This window comes from Lynx canadensis, chromosome D3 (assembly GCF_007474595.2).
Source record: "Lynx canadensis isolate LIC74 chromosome D3, mLynCan4.pri.v2, whole genome shotgun sequence".
Lineage (NCBI taxonomy): Eukaryota > Metazoa > Chordata > Mammalia > Carnivora > Felidae > Lynx > Lynx canadensis.
Genome location: NC_044314.2, coordinates 83,366,386 through 83,387,813, shown reverse-complemented (window position 1 = coordinate 83,387,813; position 21,428 = coordinate 83,366,386). Strand labels below are relative to the sequence as shown.

At 52.8% G+C, this 21,428-nt stretch overlaps 1 protein-coding gene across 1 annotated transcript in view; it reads left to right on the top strand.

Moving 5' to 3' along the window:
• The first annotated feature begins 7,069 nt into the window (after window positions 1-7,069).
• OAS3 (2'-5'-oligoadenylate synthetase 3) overlaps window positions 7,070-21,428 on the top strand; it is a 44,550-nt gene continuing 30,191 nt past the window's right edge. The window contains exons 1-11 of the mRNA XM_030335843.1: window positions 7,070-7,388; window positions 10,242-10,524; window positions 12,139-12,314; window positions 13,587-13,825; window positions 14,873-15,026; window positions 15,449-15,793; window positions 16,895-17,177; window positions 17,512-17,687; window positions 18,507-18,757; window positions 19,165-19,309; window positions 20,036-20,209. Of these exons, the coding sequence (XP_030191703.1) occupies window positions 7,212-7,388; window positions 10,242-10,524; window positions 12,139-12,314; window positions 13,587-13,825; window positions 14,873-15,026; window positions 15,449-15,793; window positions 16,895-17,177; window positions 17,512-17,687; window positions 18,507-18,757; window positions 19,165-19,309; window positions 20,036-20,209 (2,403 nt within the window). The 5' untranslated portion in view covers window positions 7,070-7,211. The remainder of the gene's footprint in view (window positions 7,389-10,241; window positions 10,525-12,138; window positions 12,315-13,586; window positions 13,826-14,872; window positions 15,027-15,448; window positions 15,794-16,894; window positions 17,178-17,511; window positions 17,688-18,506; window positions 18,758-19,164; window positions 19,310-20,035; window positions 20,210-21,428) is intronic.

Sequence of the window (21,428 nt, the reverse complement as noted above, 5' to 3'; positions counted from 1 at the left end):
TCCCCGACAAATGTAACCACCTCCCTGCCTAGAATCCACACACGCCCTCCAGTGCATGCAGAACCTCCCACTGCCTTTCTTAGTGATGATGTAGCCAAAAAATAAAGTAGGAATATCCAGGAAAGCTGGCTGGCCTGGGGTTTTCCTTTCTGGCTTCTGGAAGTGCTTCCTCTCCGTCAGGACCCATGATGCTATTGGGAGAGTCAGTATTTAGTGAGTATCTGCTACGTTCCAGCCCTTGGGGACACAGCAGTGGACGAGGCAGATGTGGTTTCTGGCCATGATGGCTGAATGCTGTTCCCTGGTACCCAAACCCTCCTCTCCTCTCCTCTAGCCCAACCTTGGGAAAATTGCAAGGTCACGTGGAATCAGATCATGCCCAAAGAGACGACAGAGTTGGGCCAGGGCCTAGTCCAATCAACTCACTTATCTCACAGAGGAATTACCCAAAGCCTGGGAAAGGGAATAACACACCCAACGGCTCACGACAGCAGTGCCAGGAAAGAAGCTGTTTCATGGGACTCCCGGCACAGTGTCCTTAACGCAGTGGCTAATACTATCACCGATCATCAAACGCCTCCTTTGTGTTCTAGAACCTTCCATCCTACAAGGAGCCTTCACAGATAGCCTTCGGTGGTCCTAAAAGTGAGCGGAGGAGGTAACTAACTTCCCAGAAGGATGATTAATCTCCCTATGATCTATCCCGAAAGTGTTGAAGCAATTTACCAGGAATGTTGGTTACTTCCCAGAAGGAGTCATCCAGTTCCATCCAGGCCATGTTAGAAGTTTTTTCCTCCCCCCAAAAGGGGGGTTCTCAATCCTGGGGAAGAAGTAGGCATGTTAGAATCACCTGGGGAGATTTTCTTTTCAAACTACCCATGCTCTCCCTGCCACCCCACCCCCAGACTCTCCTGCGCCCTGGGGACAAGGTGTACATTCCAACATACTTCCTGGTTGACGCCTTATGGCCTTCTGCTTCCCACGCCCATGGTGACTTTGCAAACCGCTGCCCTAACGTCCATCTGTTTTTCCTACAAATCAGCCAGCTGCCACCAGGTGGAAAGAGGTACCAGCTAAGGCCATGTCGCACCCCCAAAAGTGGCAGGGGGCACTGTTGCCCTGTGCTCAATGCAGACATTGCTAACCTTGCCCCGTGCTCGTGGCAAACATTGCTAATCAATATGGCGTCTTTCTCGCACAGCCTGCTAGCAGCAACCAAAAGAATTCAGGATGCAGCCCGGTTTTATAGGCAAACAACAAACACTCAAAGATGATCAGCCAGGACCAGAATCTAACATCCACGGTGTTATTGAAACATAATCTTTTCCCCTAAAGTCACCCTCATTCCTATTGAAGATAGCCAAACTAATACTAATATGTTTGTAAAATAAGTCCAGGTTTAATTATTTACATAAGCACAGCAAGAATAGCGATTGACCCTATGGGTTGTTTTTTCTTCCTTTTAATCTGCTCTGCTGAACTTTTTATAAAGAATTTCAGATTGAGCCTTTAACAACGTTAAGGCCAAGAGCCGAGCCAAATATTTGCCGTCCGATTCACCTGTAACACCGGTAGATTTAGGTGAATTCCTCTCTTCGTGAGGTCCTCCAAAATTTCCTGAGGTTCCTGTATCCACCAGGAAGTGACATCCTTTACGCACCTGGTAAGGCTGTTGACAGCTCTGGAAGCAAGGTATGAGGCTAACATTTCCAAGGGGCTCCGTTGGCTCCAAGTGAACCTTTGTTCCTTAAAACTGTCTGGCCATATCTGAGTCTGTGCACATCTCTCTCAAATAGGACATTCCAGTCAAAGCCTCATGCTTGTCATGGAAGAAAGAACACTCGTTGAGAGTTTCCGACTTCTGGAAGGTTCAGGCAGGGAGAAAAGATAAATGTTTCCATTTCTTTACAAAAGAATATTTTGTCAAATTTCTGGAAGTCATGGCTATCTTAAGAGAAAAGATTTCCTTAAATCTGGAAGTGCAAATGAATAGGGGAAAAGGTCAACATTAGGCAGGGCGAGATCAGGGACCCCTGGGCGGCAGGCTGCAGGGTTTGGGGGGGAAAAAAAAAAGGATAAACGTATTCCGGACCCGCCTGGGCTAGATGCCATGAGTGGAGTCTCACAAACTTTCTGATAAGGTCCCAGTAAAAAGCCAGGGGCAGAAATCCTCAGTGGCTACCCCGTCGGGATCTTCCGTACTCTTGAGAGCTTCATACTTTCTCTCAAACTCCATCGCTGTCGTGCTGGAGATTCATTCTTCCACTCCGTGAGACAAGGACCAGCGTCTCGCCCACCCTCCCGTGACACAAACATTAGAGAACCAGCAACGTTTCAAACAAGAATCGTAAGGAATTCTAGTCCTCTACCTCCATGCAGTCAGTCCCGTGTTGTTCATTCCTGTTCTGAGTGGAGCTTTTCTATTAGTTCTAGAAATGCTTAGTTTAGTTTTCTGACCTTAAGGATATCAGACACCTGTATGTGTTAAAAGTTGTGTTCGTGAATTTCCTTGAAGCTGAAACATAGTTTGCAAGAGCATCAGATCAATAACTGTAAATGGCAGGAGACTCAAAAAATGGCCCTGGTTATGTGGTAGGGTCCCCTCCCCAAGGAAAGGGGAAAATTAAAAACAAAACAAAACCAACCTCAAGGTAACCCGGCTATGCGTGAACGTGACAGCATCCCTCATGACCTTGCAACGTGAGACCACTTAATCAGACTACGTGTTTCTGTGTTATCCTATATGGGAGACAAGGAAGCAGAAAATATATTTTAAAAACTACCCCACGTGGCATCCGGGGCTCAGTTCTTTGGGTACGAACCCAACCGAGCAGGGCCGGCAAGAATAAAGTCGCTTCCTGGAAAGAAAAGCCTCGGTGTCACAACTCCGTGTGCGAGAATCTTGCTACAGTTAAAAATCTGATGAGAGTTTATTCTGATGCAGTTGACAAGGAAATTTGGTTCTTTTTGTGACACACAACACTTTCATAATTAGAACTCTAAGTGGTGACATCATGCCAGGACGTATTAAAATTTTAGGAATTTTGGGGCACCTGGGTGGCTCAGTCAGTTGAGCGTCCGACTTCGGCTCAGGTCACGATCTCACGGTCCGTGAGTTCGAGCCCCGCGTTGGGCTCTGTGCTGACAGCTCGGAGCCTGGAGCCTGTTTCGGATTCTGTGTCTCCCTCTCTCTCTTCCCCTCCCCTGCTCGTGCTTTGTCTCTCTCTGTCTCAAAAACAAAGAAACATTAAATTTTTTTTTAAATTTTAGGAATTTTATCTAATTTCTGGAACAGTCATGGCTTTTGCCCATGTAATGTAACCAAAAAGGTATACCAATGTTTGTTTGACATTGCTTCCCATGTGCCTCACAAATCCAATGAACAACCCTAATTAGTTAAAAAGACTTTATTTAGAACTTGAATTTGGGGGAAATTTGTTACAAATATCAAAAGGTTTGAAAGCACGGGCCTAAGTAGGATTACAGACTACTATAAAACCTAATATTTAAATATTTATTTAACCAAGGCGGCAACGAGAGATTTGAAAGGCAAATAACAAGGGTATATAGTTGTGGGCAAAACTTAGCTCCTTTAATATTGATAAGATTCAGTTTTATTAAGTAATCAAGGGCTCGGTAGAAACAAATACAGAAACCTTGTTTTTCTGGGAAGATTAAAAAAAAAAGCTTTAGAGTTTCTCATCAAGGGCAGACCAACGATCCAAAAAAATCCTGTATTTTTAACAGAGAGAGAAAAACCAAAATTTAATTTTAGACCAGTGTATTTTTAAAGCTAATTTTTTCCAGTCTCAGTGTGAGTGGGGGAGGGGCAGAGAGAGAGGGAGACGGGGAGAATCCCAAGCAGGCTCCTCACTGTGAGCTCAGAGCTGGACATCAGGCTCCATCCCCTGAACCATGAGATCATGACCTGAGCCGAAGTCAGACGCCCAACCGACTGAGCCACCCAGGCACCCCTGGACCCAAGTACCTTTAGTTCCCCTCCAGTCAGAGGCTAAAAGCAGAAAAACCGACATTCAGTAATTAATGTGTCGGTCTTTTATCTTATCTGGAAAAGACTTAGATATCCAGTGAATTCAATCCAATTTATCATTTTTTAAAAAACTTTTTTTTAACGTTTATTTATTATTGAGAGACAGAGAGAGACAGAGCATGAGCAGGGGAGGGGCAGAGAGAGGGGGAGACACAGAATCCGAAACAGGCTCCAGGCTCCGAGCTGTCAGCACAGAGCCCGACGCGGGGCTCGAACCCACAAACCGCGAGATCATGACCTTAGCTGAAGTCGGTCGCTCAACCGACTGAGCCCCCCGGGCACCCCAATCCAATTTACCATTTACCCTGGCAAAACTGTAAAGTTTTAGATAGATGAAAGTTTATAGATAGGGGCCCCTGGCTGGCTCAGTAGAGGGAACATGTGACTCTTGATCTCAGGGCTACGAGTTTGAGCCCCAAGTTGGGGGTAGAGATTACTTAAAAACAAAATCTCTTTTAAAAAATGTTTAGCTATAAACTCTTTTTTAAAACTTTGTTTATGGGGCGTCGGGGTGGCTCATTCGGTTAAGCGTCCTTGACTCTTGATTTCGGCTCAGGTTATGATCTCACGGTCTTGGGACCGAGCCCCTTGATGGGCTCTGTGCTGAGCGTGGAGCCTACTTGGGATTCTCTCTCTGCCCCCCTGCTTGTGTTCTCTCTCTCTCTCTCTCTGCCCCTCCCCTGCTTGTGTTCTCTTTCTCTCTCTCTCTCTCTCTCTCTCTGCCCCTCCCCTGCTTGTGTTCTCTCTCTCTCTCTCTGCCCCTCCCCTGCTTGTGTTCTCTCTCTCTCTCTGCCCCTCCCCTGCTGTGTTCTCTCTCTCTCTCTGCCCCTCCCCTGCTTGTGTTCTCTCTCTCTCTCTCTGCCCCTCCCCTGCTTGTGTTCTCTCTCTCTCTCTGCCCCTCCCCTGCTTGTGTTCTCTCTCTCTCTCTCTCTGCCCCTCCCCTGCTTGTGTTCCCTCTCTCTCTCTCTCTGCCCCTCCCCTGCTTGTGTTTTCTCTCTCTCTCTCTCTCTGCCCCTCCCCTGCTGTGTTCTCTCTCTCTCTCTCTCTCTCTCTCTCTCTGCCCCTCCCCTGCTTGTGTTCTCTCTCTGCCCCTCCCCTGCTTGTGTTCTCTCTCTCTCTCAAAATAAATAAGTAAACATTAAAAAAACCTTAATGTACTTGTTCTTAACAATTACCCGGGAAAACTTCCCGAGACAAAAATCAACAATCCTTTTAAGTCCTTTTTGCTGGTAAGTTGTAACAGAATCAACATGAATTTAACTAATAAATTCAGGTCGAATAAAAGCTGATTATCTGAATTATATTTGATGCCGATACCTCCAAAAACATGTCTGTTTTAATTAAACCTCGAATGTGCGTTCAGCATACTATCTCAAATGGAGGATTTCTTTCTTTTTTAAATGAATGTTTATTTATTTATTGAGAGAGAGAGAGAGAGAGAGAGCACCCAGGGAAGGGGCAGAGGGAGAGGGAGACACAGAATCCGAAGCAGGCTCCAGGCTCTGAGCTGTCAGCACAGAGCCCGACGCGGGGCTCGAACCCACGGACCGTGAGATCATGACCTGAGCTGAAGTCGGACGCTCAACCGACGGAGCCACTCAGGCGCCCTGACAAATGGAGGATTTCTAAAGTGACCTGTGAGTCAGGGAGAAGACTGATTAATAGGAGAGCTTGAAAGCATGACCTGATGGCTGAGGGCACCCGGCTTGAATCCCCTCCACAATATGAAACGTACAAAATGGGCGTCTTCCTACAACTGAATACCTCCCAGGGATGTGGCGCTCGCTACCCGAAGTAGAAAACCAGGTGTCCACCCCGGTAGCCTGCCCTCTCTTCCTCTGGTTCGCTATGAGCTCTGCAGTTCACCCTCCGACCCCATCTATTTCCTAGAGGTTAAGGCAGACTTCAGAAAGTCCTTGTTCACATTCATTGCTACCCAAGACAGAGTGACTGCTGGATCCCTGAGCGTATGGGACAGAGGACTAAAGAATTTTTGAGTGGGATAGGGAGGAGGGGTTGGACGGTGGCATGGGCGGAGCCTGGGAAAGAGCTCACCTTCTGGTCCTCTGGGTAGAGGAGCCACAGCGAACCCGCCAGAAAGGTCGAGGACAGGTGTGAAGATAGAAACCCCTGGTAGCTTCAGGTCTCCACTCTGCTGCTTACTCTCCGCCTAGTTTTGCGCCGGTCCCAAAGGGATCTAACTGGCAGCTTTATAACACCTTGCTATGTAACGTTGCGTGAGATGCCATGGTATACTGATCTTCCTTCCCCGTTTCTCCTTTGTAAAAGAATTCTTCTTCCAGGCAGGACTTCAGAGTATGTCTGAAGTTTTAAAAATTGGGATTCTAAACATTTTGGAATTGCATTAAACGTGTAAATTATTTTTATACTCCTGTAAGAACAGGAGCTCCTGTAAGAACAGCACATTACTGAGAGCGTGTGCTGGGTTCAAATCCAGTCTGACAATTTTCCGGCTACGTATGGGACCTTGGCCGAGGTGCCTAGATTCTCTGTACCTTAACTCCGTCCATCAAACGGGTGTGGTAATAATAGCGCCTGGCTGTCGGGAGGATGGAACGCGACGGCTGGACGTGTAAAGCAGCGAGGGACAAGCGTTGTGCAAAGGGTCCTCCATTACTAGCGGTGTTCAGAACGCCCCCTTCAGGCAGAGAGCAAGCGGGGTGCTCTCTGGGTGAACCTCCTCCAGGCCACCAGGCGTGACCGTGTCCTCGCGTGTAAATCCTGCACGTTTCTTCAATGCTTCCAGGGTACGTGACGGTGCTCTGTGGACCCGTTGCTGCCGAGGCTTTTTGTTCGGGTGTGTTCAGTGCATCGGAGCTGGGTGGGGGCGGGAGGCTGCAGGGAAGGCGGACCCAGTGCTGGGAGCCGGGAGGCCGAAAAACGAAACTCGGCTGGGAAGGGAACCCGGAAATGGGTGCGAGAGCCCAGAGCTGCTGGAGAGAAACGAAACCGAAACCGCAAGCGGGAGAGGGGCGGGATGTCTGCGAGGCTGGGGAGCAGGGACGCGGGGCGCGGCGGCGGGGAGGCTGGGGCGGCAGCCCCACCCCCTGCCCTCCCACGGGGCGCAGAGGCCGGGTCGGGGCGCCGCGGGCAGCGGGGAGCGCGCGCGGACCGCGCGGGAGGGCAGCCGGCCGTGGACATGGACGTGTACCGCACCCCCGCCGCCGCGCTGGACAACCTGGTGGCCCGCAGACTGCAGCCGTCCGCCGAATTCGTGGGGGCTGCGCGGCGCGCCCTGGGCGCCCTGGGGACCTTCCTGCGGGAGCGCGGGGGCCGCGCCGCTGCCCAGCCTTGGAGGGTGCTGAAAATCGCCAAGGTAGGCGCCGCGCAGGGGGCAGGGGCAGGGGCAGGGGCAGGGGCAGGGGCAGGGGCGGGGGTGGGGGGAGAGCTCACCTGTAAACAGGAACAACCCATTGCCGCGGGCGATGTGGCCCCGGACGGTTTGTATCAGCTCTTTCCATTCATTTCTTTGACACTTTGGAGGCACGTTTGCGGTGCGCCAGCGCTGATCTAAGTGCCCTGAAAATACACTGCACACCACAGCCCGGCCAAGTGGGTACTATTAACCGCACCCGACGCGTGGGAAACTGAGGCACGGAGCGACGAAATGATGTGTCCAAAGCTTGTAAGAGGCCCGGCAAGATTCGAAGCCAGGTCGTCTGATTCTTGCATCTGTGCTCTAACCGGCTGCCTCTATTCAGTCATTCATTCATTCGTTCACTCGCTCACTCACTCAGTCGTTTACCCAGTCCAAACAGACTCCAGTCCTCACACCGTGCCTGACCCTAAAGATGCAGAAACCCTAGTATTTCTCCAATAGCCACGGAGCCTAATTTACTGCGAATCCGCCCAATAACAATGAACATTGTCTCATTAAATGAGTCATCCCGCTGAATCCTCACATTCAACGAGGCAGGGATTATTACCCCTGTTTTAGGACTGGGGAAACTGGGACTGGGGGTGGGTGAGCCACTGCCCCGGGCCACGTTCTGTCATTGAAATGCCTTCCTGCTGCTGTGACCTCAGGATGCCCACAGGCTCAGGCAGGAGACAGGCATCAGCTTCTGTGTCCTCAGCACAAACTCAGGGGCTAGGGCTGCGACCAAGGAACTTGGCTGGGGTAGAGGGGACTTGGAGCTTCTCAGGGAAGGGATGGAGACACAGGGCAAGGGACGGCCCCAGAGCTGCTGGTGGTTTCCTGGGGCTGAGTCTTAGCTTGGGAGGTGGGAAAGAAGGAGAGGCTTGCAGCCTGGGACAGTTCTCGTGGTTGACTTTAGCTTATGGCCTTCGGATCATTCAAAGCTTTGAAGGAGGCAGTGGTAAGGTGGGTATAGGGCCATGAGCTACCTTTCCAGTCTTCCGATGCTGCTCCCTGCGGAAAAGACTCCTTGGAGAATGGCCAGTTCCAGGGCTGGAATAATGTGCAAGATGAGCCTGGGGCTTCTAGTTGGACCAGAACGCGAAGAAGGGGTGGCTGACCTCTGTAGTCCTGTCAGAAGGACCGCCCTCTCCCTTCTCCACCCCTGCCCAGAGCCAACAGGAAGGGGCTCTCCTGCCCCAGCTGTGACCACCAAAAATGTCTCCCGGTGGCGTGGCCAAAGGCTGAAATTTCTTTAAAAATCCCAGAAGGAGATGGGGCGGCCTGGGTGGCTCTGGTTAAGTGTCTCAGGTCATGATCTCACAGTTTGTGGGTTCAAGTCCCGCATCGGGCTCCGTGCTGACAGCTCAGAGCCTGGAGCCTGCTTCGGATTCTGTGTCTTCCTCTCTCGCTGCCCCTCCCCTGCTCATGCTCTCTCTCTCTCTCTCTCTCAAAAATAAGTAAACATCAAAAAATTTTCTAAAATAAAAACATACATGAAGCACATGTGGCAACAGACTTCCTTAAAAACCCGCTCTTCTTTTGTGTAGGTTTAGAAACGTGCACAATAAAATAAGTATTTTTAAGGGAATTCATCGATGGGGAGGGGTGCAGGAAGAATGTAGGCTTGGAGCCCAGTCTTCTGAGCTGACCTCCCAGGTTCCAAGTGCGGTGCCTTCTCTGAGTCAGGTGTCGGTGAGCAACCTCTCTGCACTTTCGTTTCCTCATCTCCTCGTTTGTAAAGTGGGAGCGGTAACAGTACCTTCCTCTCAGGCTTGTTAGGGAGCTTCCGTGAGATGATCAAGCGCAAAATAGGCAGGAAATGCTCGGTTTACAATATTCCTCCGTGCTCTGCCCTGTTCCCCCTTTGTTGGCAGCCCCCCCCCATGTGAGGAGCTGGCAGTAAAAACAAAACAAAACAAAACAAAACGAAACAAAACAAAAACCTGGGATGCTATTGGGATAATTCGCCATCCCAGCTCGGTGGGGGAGATGCCCTCTGGAAGGCTAATCTGGTTCTTGGCTTTTCCAGGCTGTGTTAACTCACTTCACAGCCCCGAGGCTCATGTAACCGCGTGTAACCACATCACAGGGACTGCCTGGAAGTGAGATTACAGGTGTCAGACATTTGACAGAGCTCCAGGCACAGGGTAGAGACTCTCATCATGGGAGTTTCCTTCGCAGGTCCTTCGCTGACAGCTTTGCAGAAAGAAACACCCGTCAGAAAGGTCCCGGACATTCAGCAAGTCATATCATGGTTTTGAACTGATCCCAGGCAAAAGCCGAGAACACGTGTTCTGCAAAGCAGAATTTGTTTCGCCAGCATTTTGAATTAAAGCTTTTGTTCAATGTTTGTTTATGTTTGAGAGGGAAAGAGAGGGGCCGAGGGGCAGAGAGAGAGGGAGACGGGGGATCCGAAGCAGGTTCTGTGCTGACAGCGGGGAGCCTGATGCGGGGCTTGAACCCACAAACCGTGAGATCATGACCTGAGCTGAAGTCGGACACTTAACCCACTGAACCACCTAGGCGCCCCTAAAAAAACTTTTTTTTTTTAAATTATAAATTAACAAAAGCTTTTTGAAGTTAGTGGCCAACACTTAGAAATATATGGATTTACAAATAAAACATGCCTTTCTTGAAAACTCAGGCCTGGCTTTCCTCGGCCTGCATTTCTGCATGGCTTCACATGCCAGGGGCTGTGTGCCCACCGTCTCCCCCCACAGCCCACCTGGTTCGCTCAGGTTGCCTACCAGCCCACTCGGTCACCAGAATCGAAGAGTGCAGAATTCTGAATTGTTTTTTGCTTCACAGGGAGGCTCCTCTGGCCGGGGCACAGCTCTGAGGGGTGGCTGTGATTCCGAACTTGTCCTCTTCCTCAACTGCTTCAAGAGCTACGAGGACCAGGGCGTTCGCCATGCAGAGATCCTCAACGAGATGCGGGTCCTGCTAGAATCCTGGTGGCAGAAACCCATCCCCGGTCTGAGCTTTGAGTTTCCCGAGCAGGACGCAGCCAGGGTCCTACGGTTCCGACTGGCATCCACGGACCTCGAAAACTGGATGGATGTCAGCCTGGTGCCTGCCTTCGACGCTCTGGGTGAGGGGTGCCTGACCCATTCCAGGGTCGGGGGCAAGATCCTTAGGAGTAGGACCGGGCTTCCAGTCCTAACCCTGCCACCAGCCTGCTGTGTGGCCTGGGCATCCCTCTCTGGGCTCTCGTTTCCTGACTACACGCATTGAGTGTGGGCCAAGAAAGCCCGGTTCCTCCCGGATCTGCGGTCCTGGCGTCTAGAAGCTCAGCCCTCCCTCAAGCAGCTGGGAAGACGTTCCTTCAGCCACTGCCGAGAACAGTGCTTCTCGGCCCTTCCAGAAATACCCCAGGGGGAAGGCACAGCCACCTGGCCTCAGGGGGCTTGGGGACAAGGCATTTCATCTTAAAGGCATTAATATGATTTTTGCGCTTCCCTTGATAGTATATCCATGCTTGATTTATAATATAGTATATATAATGTGCCCCTGTGCTCACATCTGTAAAATGAGGTTAATAATAATGGGACCGTAGCAATCCATTTTGCAGAGTGTTTGGAAAGACCGTGTGCGTGAAAACCTGTGATGAACTTGACACATGATGGGGCTGTATGAGTGCTTGCTGTCCTTCTTTCTATTATTATTATTATTATTATTATTATTACTATTTCCCATTATCAGTGTTCTTCTTATTAACCATGATGTCCTGGGAGACAGCTCTCTTGAACTTATCCAGGTTACGACGTCCTGACGGACAGCCACACTCTCCCACGCTCGGTACACGTATACTAATCATAATAGCTACTGCTTACTCAGTGCTCGACTCCAACAAGCACTTGACCTATTTCATCTCATTAATTCCTCAGAACAAACCTATGAGGTCTGTACTGTCTTGTCTTCCCTTTTCCTAAGAGGGGCACTGAGGCACAGAGATGGACGGTAACTCACCCAAAGCCGCACAGCAAGTAAGCGATGTCGGGGGAACCTGGGAAATTATGGAGCGCGTTTCCTTTTCCCAGGCCAGGCCCGCAGGAAGCGGTGGCGGGAAAGGCCCACGCCGCAAAGGCAGCCAGCTTTAACTTCCAGTCCTGAGTCCGTCACTTGCCAGCTCTGTGACCGGGGGCAGAGCCCTGAATTTCTCTGTGCCTCAGTGTCCGCAGCTGTAAGATGAAGTGAAGGCAAGTTGCCCGGTGGGGTTTTGGTGGAGAGATGCGGCACTCGGTGTGAAACTTTACTGTCGCAAGCACTAAAAAAAATATTAACAATCACTGCCAAGGGCTCAGAATCCTTCGCCTTACGGTTTCCCCAGCACCGTGCCTTTCCCCTCTGGCACCAATTAGAGGTATGTGCAGTGGCATTTTTGTTCTGCCTGAGGGAACCGCAGGGAGGGAAGAACTACCAGGTTCTAGGTACTACTGATTCAGCTGGAAGCATCCTTCCTATGTAGCCGGCTTGGAATGCAGCCGGGCTCTGGGGGCTGCCTGGCCATTTGGAAGGAAGGGGCTCTTCCTTCTGGTCTAGAGCTTTCCTCCCTGCCCCCTGAGAAGCTCCAGGCTCTCTTCCTCATCCTCCAGCCCCCATGCTCGTGGATACCCGCCTCCACCAAACTGCCCTCCTCCCCGCCCCCGGCTCTCCGTCCTGTGCCTCGGAACCCTTCCTGACGCACAGCACTTCACTCCCGCAGGACAGCTCAGTTCCGATGTCAAACTCAAGCCCCAGATCTACTCCCGCCTCCTCGACAGCGGCTGCCAGGGGGGCGAGCACGCGGCCTGCTTCGCGGAGCTGCGGAGGAACTTCGTGAACGTTCGCCCGGCCAAGCTGAAGAACCTGATCCTGCTGGTGAAGCACTGGTTCCGCCAGGTAAGGTGGCTTCGGAGGGTCCTCGCCCCAGGCATAGGACCGTTGGAATTTGTGATTTCGCGATGGCGAGAATATTTTCTTATGTTTCGTGGCCACTCGTGTTTCTCTTTAATATGCCTGTGCATATCATTGGTTTTTTATTTTCTTCTGGGCTAGCTGTTTTCTCCTTGTTGGTTTGTTGGAGCTCTTTACATATTCTGGATGCTAATTCTTACTGAGTTAACATAATGCAATCTGTTCTCCCAGGACGAGGCCGGGACTTCTGTTTGGTTCGTAGGTCTTTTGTCACGGAAAATGTCGGGATTTTAATGTAGTCAGGTGTGTTCATCTTTTTCGTGTGTGATTTGTACTTGGTGCATCTTGTGTAAGTAGGCTTTGCCTATCCTGACTTTTTTCTTAATGTTTATTTATTTTTGAGAGAGACAGAGACAGAGCTTGAGCGGGGGAGGGGCAGAGAGAGAGAGGGAAACACAGAATCCGAAGCAGGCTCCAAGCTCTGAGCTGTCAGCACAGAGCCCGACGTGGGCTCAAACTCACAAACCGGGAGATCGTGACCTGAGCCGAAGTCGGGCGCTTCACCGACTGAGCCACCCAGGCGCCCCTATCCTTTCTAAAATTCTTCTCCCATATTTCCTTCCAGAAGGTTCTAAAGTTTTCTTTTCACGTGGGTTCAGGGCTTTGAACTCTCTGGAATATTTTATCTATGGTATGAAGTAGCGCGGAGTTTGTACGCTTCCCGCCTCAGCCTCAGGAATGACCCCCACCCCCGAAACATTCATGTTCGTCGACAGACTGTTGTGTATTGAAGAAGGGGTGCCCAGCCTGTGCCTGGAGATGAGGGAACAGGCCCCCTCCCCCCCAAGATCTTTGGGCACACGGCTTGGTCTTTCTGGTAGACCACTCATCATAAAGCAAGTCTGGGGGGAGGAGATCCTGGATTCCGGATCTCGTTCAGCCAACGACTCGCTGTGTGGCCCTGGAAAGTTCTGCCATTCGCTCATCTGGAGGATGAGCAGCAGCCTCGCACTGCCCACCCGCCGGCCTCTCTCTGACCGCTCCCCAATCCCAGAGGCTCGCATCGCATACGCCCGAGGCTTGGCCGAAGCCCCAGGAGCGAGGGCAGATGAGACGCGGCAGGTTGTTCCTGGAACGCGGCATCTCGTCTCAGGCTTCGCCTGCGTCCCGGTGGTGGGCTCTGCACCCCCCAGACTGAGAGCTCCGGGGAAGTCCTCCAGGGAGCGCTCTCTTTCCCCTCCCCTTCCCCTCTTACAGGTGCGCCAGGGGGAGGCGAGGAGGGAGGAGCTGCCTCCAGCCTATGCCCTGGAGCTGCTGACCATCTTCGCCTGGGAGCAGGGCTGTGGGAAGGAGGCCTTCAGCCTGGCCCAAGGCCTCCGCACCGTCCTGGGCCTGATCTGTCAGTATCAGCACCTGTGTGTTTTCTGGACCCTCAACTACGGCTTCGAGGACCCTGCGGTCAGGTGGTTCTTGCGGTACCAGCTCGAGAGACCCAGGTACCTCCCATCACCCCCCTGTCCCCACTCTCCGGGGCTTGGGCCGCAGGAGATAATTAACAATGATCAGTGATCCAACAGGTCTCCTCTCCCGGAGGCCTGCGCGGGGGGCCAAAGCCACACGCTGTGCGCTTACTAATTCAGTGGATTCAGCCCCAGAGGGAAATGACAGTCACTAGGGGGCGTTTTTAAAAAGATTTTTCTAGGGGCACCTGGGTGGCTCAGTCCGTTAAGCGACACCTTCGGCTCAGGTCATGATCTCTCCGTTTGCGAGCTGGAAACCCATGTCGCGGGCTCTGTGCGGATAGCTCGGAGCCTGGAGCCTGCTTGGGATTCTGTGTCTCCCCCTCTCTCCCTGTCCCTCCCCCTGCTAGCACCCCCCCCCCGCCCTCTCTCTCTCTCTCTCTCTCTCTCAAAAATAAGTAAACCTTTAAAAAAAAAAGATTTTTGCATGAACGTATTTTACACGTGAACATTTTATGCGACACGTAGCATACAGGTACCAAGGGCACATTTTGATGCCTTTCTATAAAGTGAACCACCTGTGAAAAGACCACCAACGGTGGGGCGTTCTTACTGTTGCTTATTGCGTTCTGTTGCCGAGCAGAGTACTTCCATTGTGTGCATTTATCACAATATGCTTTCCGTCCTGTTCCTCATGGACAGTTTGGTGGTTTCCACTCCGGGGCTGTTACCATGAGGCTGTTCCAAACAGCCTTGCACGCGCATTTTGGTGTGCCCGCACCGTTAGAGAGACACATGGGAATGAAACTGCTTGGTCGCGGGGGTAACTCTGAGTCCCTGGGGGTGGATCCTCCTGTCTGATGATTCTAATGTGCAGAGTGGAGGATCATGACTCTGATGTAATCTCCACGGCAGCCCCCCCCCCCCCAAGGTAACTGAGGCTCAAGAAGGTAAGTCATCCGCCCTAGGTCACACAGCTGGAAAGGAGAAGAGCTGGAGTTGGAACCAGGCCCGCTTGACCTCGGAGCCCCTGATCCTGACCGTCTCGCTAACCAGAACCTCCTTGTCCCTCTGGATTTGCAGGCCCGTGATCCTGGACCCGGCTGACCCCACGTGGGACGTGGGGAACGGAGCAGCGTGGCACTGGGATCTCCTGGCCCGAGAGGCAGAGTCTTGCTATGAGCACCCGTGTTTTCTGCAGGCGGCGGGGGGCGCTGTGCAGCCCTGGGAGGGGCCCGTGAGTGAGGGGCTCCCAGGATCCTTGTTACGCACCCAATTCGTGTACTCGGTGTTTCCTGAGCATCTGCTGTGTGCTGGGGCCCTGGGGTGTGGGACAGGCTTGAAAAGTGGGGGCTGCAGGCATGTAACACAACCTGATCACCAAGCTGAGCCTGCTTGGAGGAACCTTTCCGGTGGCGTTGTTATCATCTGCTTACCTCGCTGTGTCCGCCCGGCACCGGGGACCTTTTTATAATTTATCCCGTCTGGAAGGGCGCCTCTATCTAATCTGCACGAAGGCGCCTTAGGGGCTAGCGGTGACCCTCTCGCTTTCTCTCTCTGAGTCTCAGTCACCCTGACCATACAATGGGAGGGGGCTGGCGAGAGAAGAGATGGAGAAGCCTCTTCGCTTGTAAGACAGCTCCTTCAACAAACTTCCAGGGCCTTCCACGTCCTGGGTGCTCAGGTTTGGACCACCCCATCCAGCGAGACTCTGCCCAGAGGGCCCCGGAGGAGAGCAGCAGTCTCAATGCCGTGGACCCAAGTGCAGGGAGCAGGCAGCCCTCACGCCCAGCTCCCGGCCCCTCAGGGACAGCCAGCACCACCCCCTGTACTCTGGGGACGGCCTTGGATCTGTCTCGCGTCAGCACCAAGGACCTGGACCGCTTCATCCAGGACCACCTGAAACCGAACCCCCAGTTCCAGAAGCAGGTCAGCAAGGCCATCGATGTCATCTTGCATTGCCTCTGCGAGAAGCGTTTCCACAGGGCGTCCACAGTCAGCAAGGCAAGTCGGTGGGTGGGGACACCGATGGGACCCTCCTGGAGCACCACAGTGAGGAGGGGGAGGGGCCACAGCGCGGCTGAGGGCGGGCAGGGCAAGCGGGCATCCGTGGAGGGGCAGTTTGCTGGCCGGAGGTATGTATCTAAGTACCAGCTTTTTGGGGGGGATCTTTTTTAATGATAGTTTTTTAAACCACTAACAGAGCACGCCTCCTCTCTGCTCAAAACCCTCCCCGGGTTCACAGAGCACAGTGGCTTCGAGGCCCATAGAATCTGGCCCTGGTCTTTCTCGGAACTTCACTTACTCCACACTGGCCTCCTGGGTGCTTCTTGAACTCACCGGCCAGAGTCCGCACTGGCTGGTTTCTCTTTCTGGAATCCCTCACCACGCCACCCCCCACCCCATCCACTTGGCTTCCCCCACTCTCCTTTAAGTCTAGGGTCCCAGCCCTCTAGAGTCTCACGGAGGCCTGATTGCTCAGTTCACAACTGCAACCTCCCTTCCACAGCCCCACCCCGTCCCCTTACTGCCTTATTTGCCTGCACACAGCCCTTAGCGCTTCTGGGAGCTGTTGTTTGCGGACTGTCCCTCCCTCCTCTCCCCCTGCTAGAATGTAAGTTCCAGGAGAACAGGTAACTTTTATGTACTCCCATACCTTGCTACATGTGAGTGTCCAATAAACGGATGGATGGATGGAAGCAGGCCAGCAGAGCACATCCACAGGCCCCATTTGGCCCCGGGACCTCAACGTGCCATGTGTGGTCCAGATGGGCAGTCAATAGGTGCTGCGGATGTTCGGCTAAAATCATTAATCCCTGCCCCCTTCACCGCACCCCCCGTTTTCTGTTGCTACATGTTGGTCTGACTTTGCGCAGGCCCCGAGGGTCAGAAGGCAGGTGCAGGCGGACATAATTTGACTCTGCCAGGCTTCTAAGAGTCAGAGGTCGCGGGGCTTGTGCAGCCCACCTCTGTCACGGTGTCCCCAGACCCGACACCAGCGACAGAGTAGTGTTGGGACTGCAGTGGGGGTACAGCGGGTGGGGTCATAGTCTGACTCCTGAGCTCAGGGACAGTCATGGGTCTCAGATGGCCCATCCTCTGCAGGGGGGCTCATTTGGCCGGGGCACAGACCTGAGGGGCTACGGTGATGCCGAACTCGTCATCTTCCTCAACTGCTTCGAGGACTACGGGGACCAAAGGGCCCGCCGCCTGGAGATCCTTGATGAGATGCGGGCACAGTTGGAATCCTGGTGGCAAGACCCAGTCCCCGGCCTGAGCCTCCGTTTTCCTGAGCAGACCGTGCCCGAGGCTTTACAGTTCCAGCTGGTGTCCCGGGCCCCAGGAAGCTGGATGGACGTGAGCCTGCTGCCCATCTTTGATGCCGCGGGTGAGGGCTGCCTCCAGCCTGTGCCTTGGAGACCAATTCCCTCGCCCGCTATGCTACACAGCTTGCCTAGGGTCGAGATCACCCACCTTGCGGAGTTATTGGGTGGATGAGCGAAAATTACTGAAAAGCACCCAGTACGTATTTGGTGCTTAAAAAAAAAAAAAAAAAAAAAGTTCTGATTGCTATTCCATGTCGTAGACTGTGTATTATGGGTTGCAGTGCTATGCTATGCAATTAACGTTAAAATATTAATAAAGGCTGGGGAGTGGCTGGGTGGGGACATGCTGCTGTCTTCGTTAGAGCTAGGCACTCAAGAGTACTTCACATTTCGCAGGGCAGCTCTGTGCGGGCGCCAGACCTGAGCCCCAGATCTACTCCAGCCTCCTCGACAGTGGCTGCCGGGGGGGCGAGCATGTGGCCTGCTTCGCAGAGCTGAGGAGGAACTTCGTGAACACTCGCCCACCCAAGCTGAAGAACCTGATCCTGCTCGTGAAGCACTGGTATTACCAGGTGAGGCCTCCATACCCACCGCCTCCCTCCTCCCAGGAAGTAGCTGCTGTCATGGCAACTGCCTCAGCCAATCAGCGCCTCCCCCAGGCAGCCATCTCCCTTCCTTCACTTCTCATTGGCCATCCCAAGTAGAAGGTCCACCTCCTCCATCCTCCATTTCCGGTACAGACCGGAAGTCCCTGGCCGAAAGAAAATCTCTTTGTCCGTCAAGCTCCGAATGCCCGTTTCTTGTAGTTGGGGTTCACCATCCACCTCTAGCTCATCTGTTTCCCTTCACTCCCCACGCTGCTAATGGGTTCCCTGTTCTTGCCCACCCCCAAGCCCTAGCTTATGCTGTTCCACCATGACTGTCTTGTGTGCAAAGTGTACTAAATAAACCCCGAGCTTCCTCCAGACCTCCCTCACCAAAAACACTCATCTGAATGCACTCGCATTCGTGTACTCATTCAGCAAACATCTACTGAGCACCCACTGCCACTAACGTCACGATTGTGCCAGATGTTGGGATACCAAGCTGAATATATCGCAGCCCCCATTCCTGTACAACCGTCCCGTACACCCTTGATGGAGAGACTCTGGGCAAAGATCAAGTCTGAGATTCTTAGCCTCGCTGTGTGACCTTGGACAAGTCACTACCCACGCCCGTTCCCAGACCTCTGTGTGTCCACCTGTGAAATAAGAAGGGTTTCATTTTGTCCCGTAAAATGAAAAGGGCTTTATTTTTTATATTCCCCTCCCTCTCCAAGTACATAGGGCCATGCTTGGCACATCTTGGGTGCTCAACTCCACTCATTCTTTGATTGGCCTTGGGTGATCCAGGTCGCAGCTCGGAACAGAGGACGGCAGCCAGCCTGTGCCTCCCTGCCCCCAGTCTATGCCCTGGAGCTCCTGACCATCTTCGCCTGGGAGCAGGGCTGCAGGAACGATTCTTTCAACACGGCTGAAGGCCTCAAGACGGTCCTAGGGCTCGTCCAGCAGCACCAGCAGCTTTGTGTCTACTGGACGGTCAACTACAGCTTTGAGGACCCAGCTATCAGAACATACCTTCTTGGCCAGCTTCAGAAACCCAGGTGCAGACCCACAATGCACTGCATCATCCTTTCTCCTCCCCCCCCCCCTCCCCTGGAGTCACTGCATCCAGAAGGGATCCAGGCTGGGATCTGGGTGCCCCAACCCCACTCCTCGCTCTGGACTCTTTGCTGAAGAAGCATGGACACAGGGAGCCCCCAAAGAAGCCAGAGCCAGGTTCATTAACACAATAAAATATCATTTCTGAAATGAAGGGCTCACCCAATACCTGACTGAGGCAGCCAGGTGGGAACCCTACTGTGCTTGGGACAGACTGGGCCAGCCCTAAGGTCCTGACACTCTTCTCCTTCTCCCCAGCCCCCACACCCTTTCCCGGTCCCTCCCACCCCCCTGCTCTTCACTGATTCCCACCTTCCCCACCTGCCTGCCCATCCACTCTGCCCCCCAGGCCCCTGCTCCTGGATCCTGCTGACCCCACCTGGAATGTGGGCCAGGGCAGCTGGGAGCTGTTGGCCCAGGAAGCGGCAGCTCTGGAGACACAGGCCTGCTTTAGGAATAGACAGGGGACGTCTGTGCAGCCCTGGGATGTGATGGTAAGAGGGGAGCCCCTGGGGCGGCGGATGCCGTCGGTGCCCCCTTCCAGACCCCCTTTCCCTGCCGGTGCGCGCATTCCCCAGCTGCCAGGAGTGTGCGTTTCTGCCGGCTTACGGCTGAGACACCTGCTGTTCTGTCCCAGCCAGCGCCTCAGTGACACGGGGGACAAAAAGCCCACCCTCGTTTTTAAGGCGAGACCGGCTCTGTGATGCAATTCCGAGTCCAGAGTTCCCCGTGGGATCGAGAGAAAGCTTTCTCGAGCTGGAGCCTTGCTTAGCTCCTTCTCCTGCTTCCCTCACTCCCCTTTTCCTGCAAGCACTGCCCCCCGTTAATCCACGCACGAGAACCCCCATCGCAGGCTCTGCTTCTAGGGGACCCCCGCTTAAGGCGATAGCCAGCCCCCGAAGGGATATGAGTTTATTGCCCTTGCTTTTGTCAGCCGGATCTCATAACCAGGGCTTGATACTCACGACAATCCAGTGAGGCACGGGCCTTGTTATTGCCCCCATTTAAAGATGGTGAAACCAAGGCTGCGTGTTGGCGGTGGAACCAGAACGTGAACTCGGGTCCTTCTGATGCTCCCACACAGACCTGCCAACCAGCTGAGAAAGAAAAGGGCTGTGGGAGGTAGCGGGAGTCTCATCCTCATAGACTGGCAAGAGGCAGGGCCTGCGCGCTCCTAGGGAATCCTGGCTCGAGCCGGCGTACCTGGATTCTTTCTGTAGCCTGCTCTCCTTTACCAAACACCAGCTGGGGACCTTGACAAGTTCATCAGTGAATTTCTCCAGCCCAGCCGCCAGTTCTTGGCCCAGGTGAACAAGGCCGTCAATGCCATCTGCTCATTCCTGAGGGAAAACTGCTTCCGGAATTCTCCCATCAAAGTGCTCAAGGTGGTCAAGGTAAGTCCCCAGAGGGCCGTGGGCAAGGAGGGCCCTGCAGGCTGGGGATCTCTCCCAGGCCAGGGCCAGGCCTGACCCACCTCTGTGGTCCTTACAACAATCGGCACAAGGCCAAACACAGAAGGGAAACCAGAACGCCGTTGTTGTAGGTGGGTGGCGGCGGGAGGGCTCAGAGGTGTCCAACAAATCTCTTCTGGTCGCTTGTGACAGCCAACTCAAGAGGAGGAACGAAGGGAGTATATTGGCTGATGTAAATGGAAAGCCCTGGAGTAGATCTGCCGTCAGGTACAGCCAGATCCAGGAGCCCATGCGGGGTCATCAGGACTCAGCTTTTCATCCCAGCTCTTGGCTCTGCTGTCTTCTGTTTCGGACAAGCCCTTTCCATGTGATGGTTCTTAGCATCTCTAAGCTTCCAGAAAGGGGGATTCTTTTTTCTCAAAATTCAAATAAGTCTTGGAATTGAGTCTTATTGTCCTGACTCGGGTTATATACCCCTCCCCAAACTCATCACTGGGGCTAGGGAGACACCATGCTCTGACTGGCCAAGCCTGGTTCATATTATTGAGTCAGTCCCACGTGGACCTGAATTGTGGGGGAGGAGCGATTCCCCCAAAGAAAACCAGGGTGCTGGTCATCGAAGTAGAAGGGATGCTGGGGGTGTATAAAAAGTCACATTATCCACTGCACCAGATACAACCTCGGTCCACAGCTGAAGTCACAAGTGAGACCCAGGTTAGCTCTGGAAGATTATCAGCACGGAATCAGCCAATGAAAAGTCCCAGGCCTGATGATTTGCTGTGTGGCCCCAGGCAAATACCTTCCCCTCTCTGATCCTTACCTTCTTTGTCCATAACACTTAAAGATGATAACCTGGCTCACTGGTTGTCAACCGTGGCTTCACTTAGAATCACGAGGTGACTTTTAAAAATTAGACTGATGCCCTGTCCCCCTCCCAGGCCAATTAAATCACAGTCACAGGGGCATAGGAGGCATACGTACATCAGTCAGTTTTTAAAGCTCTCCTGGTACAAGCAGGCTTGAGAACCACAGGTCAAAAAAAATAAACAAATAAATCTCTCAAATCCCTCCCGGCCCCCAAACTTGATGGAATGAGAACGTTTGCATTTGTTGAAGGGTTTAAACTTAACATCTTGCACATTTCTTTTTCTTGTGACCATACTACGTCTTAACCGCATATTAAAGAGGTAAGACAGAGAGG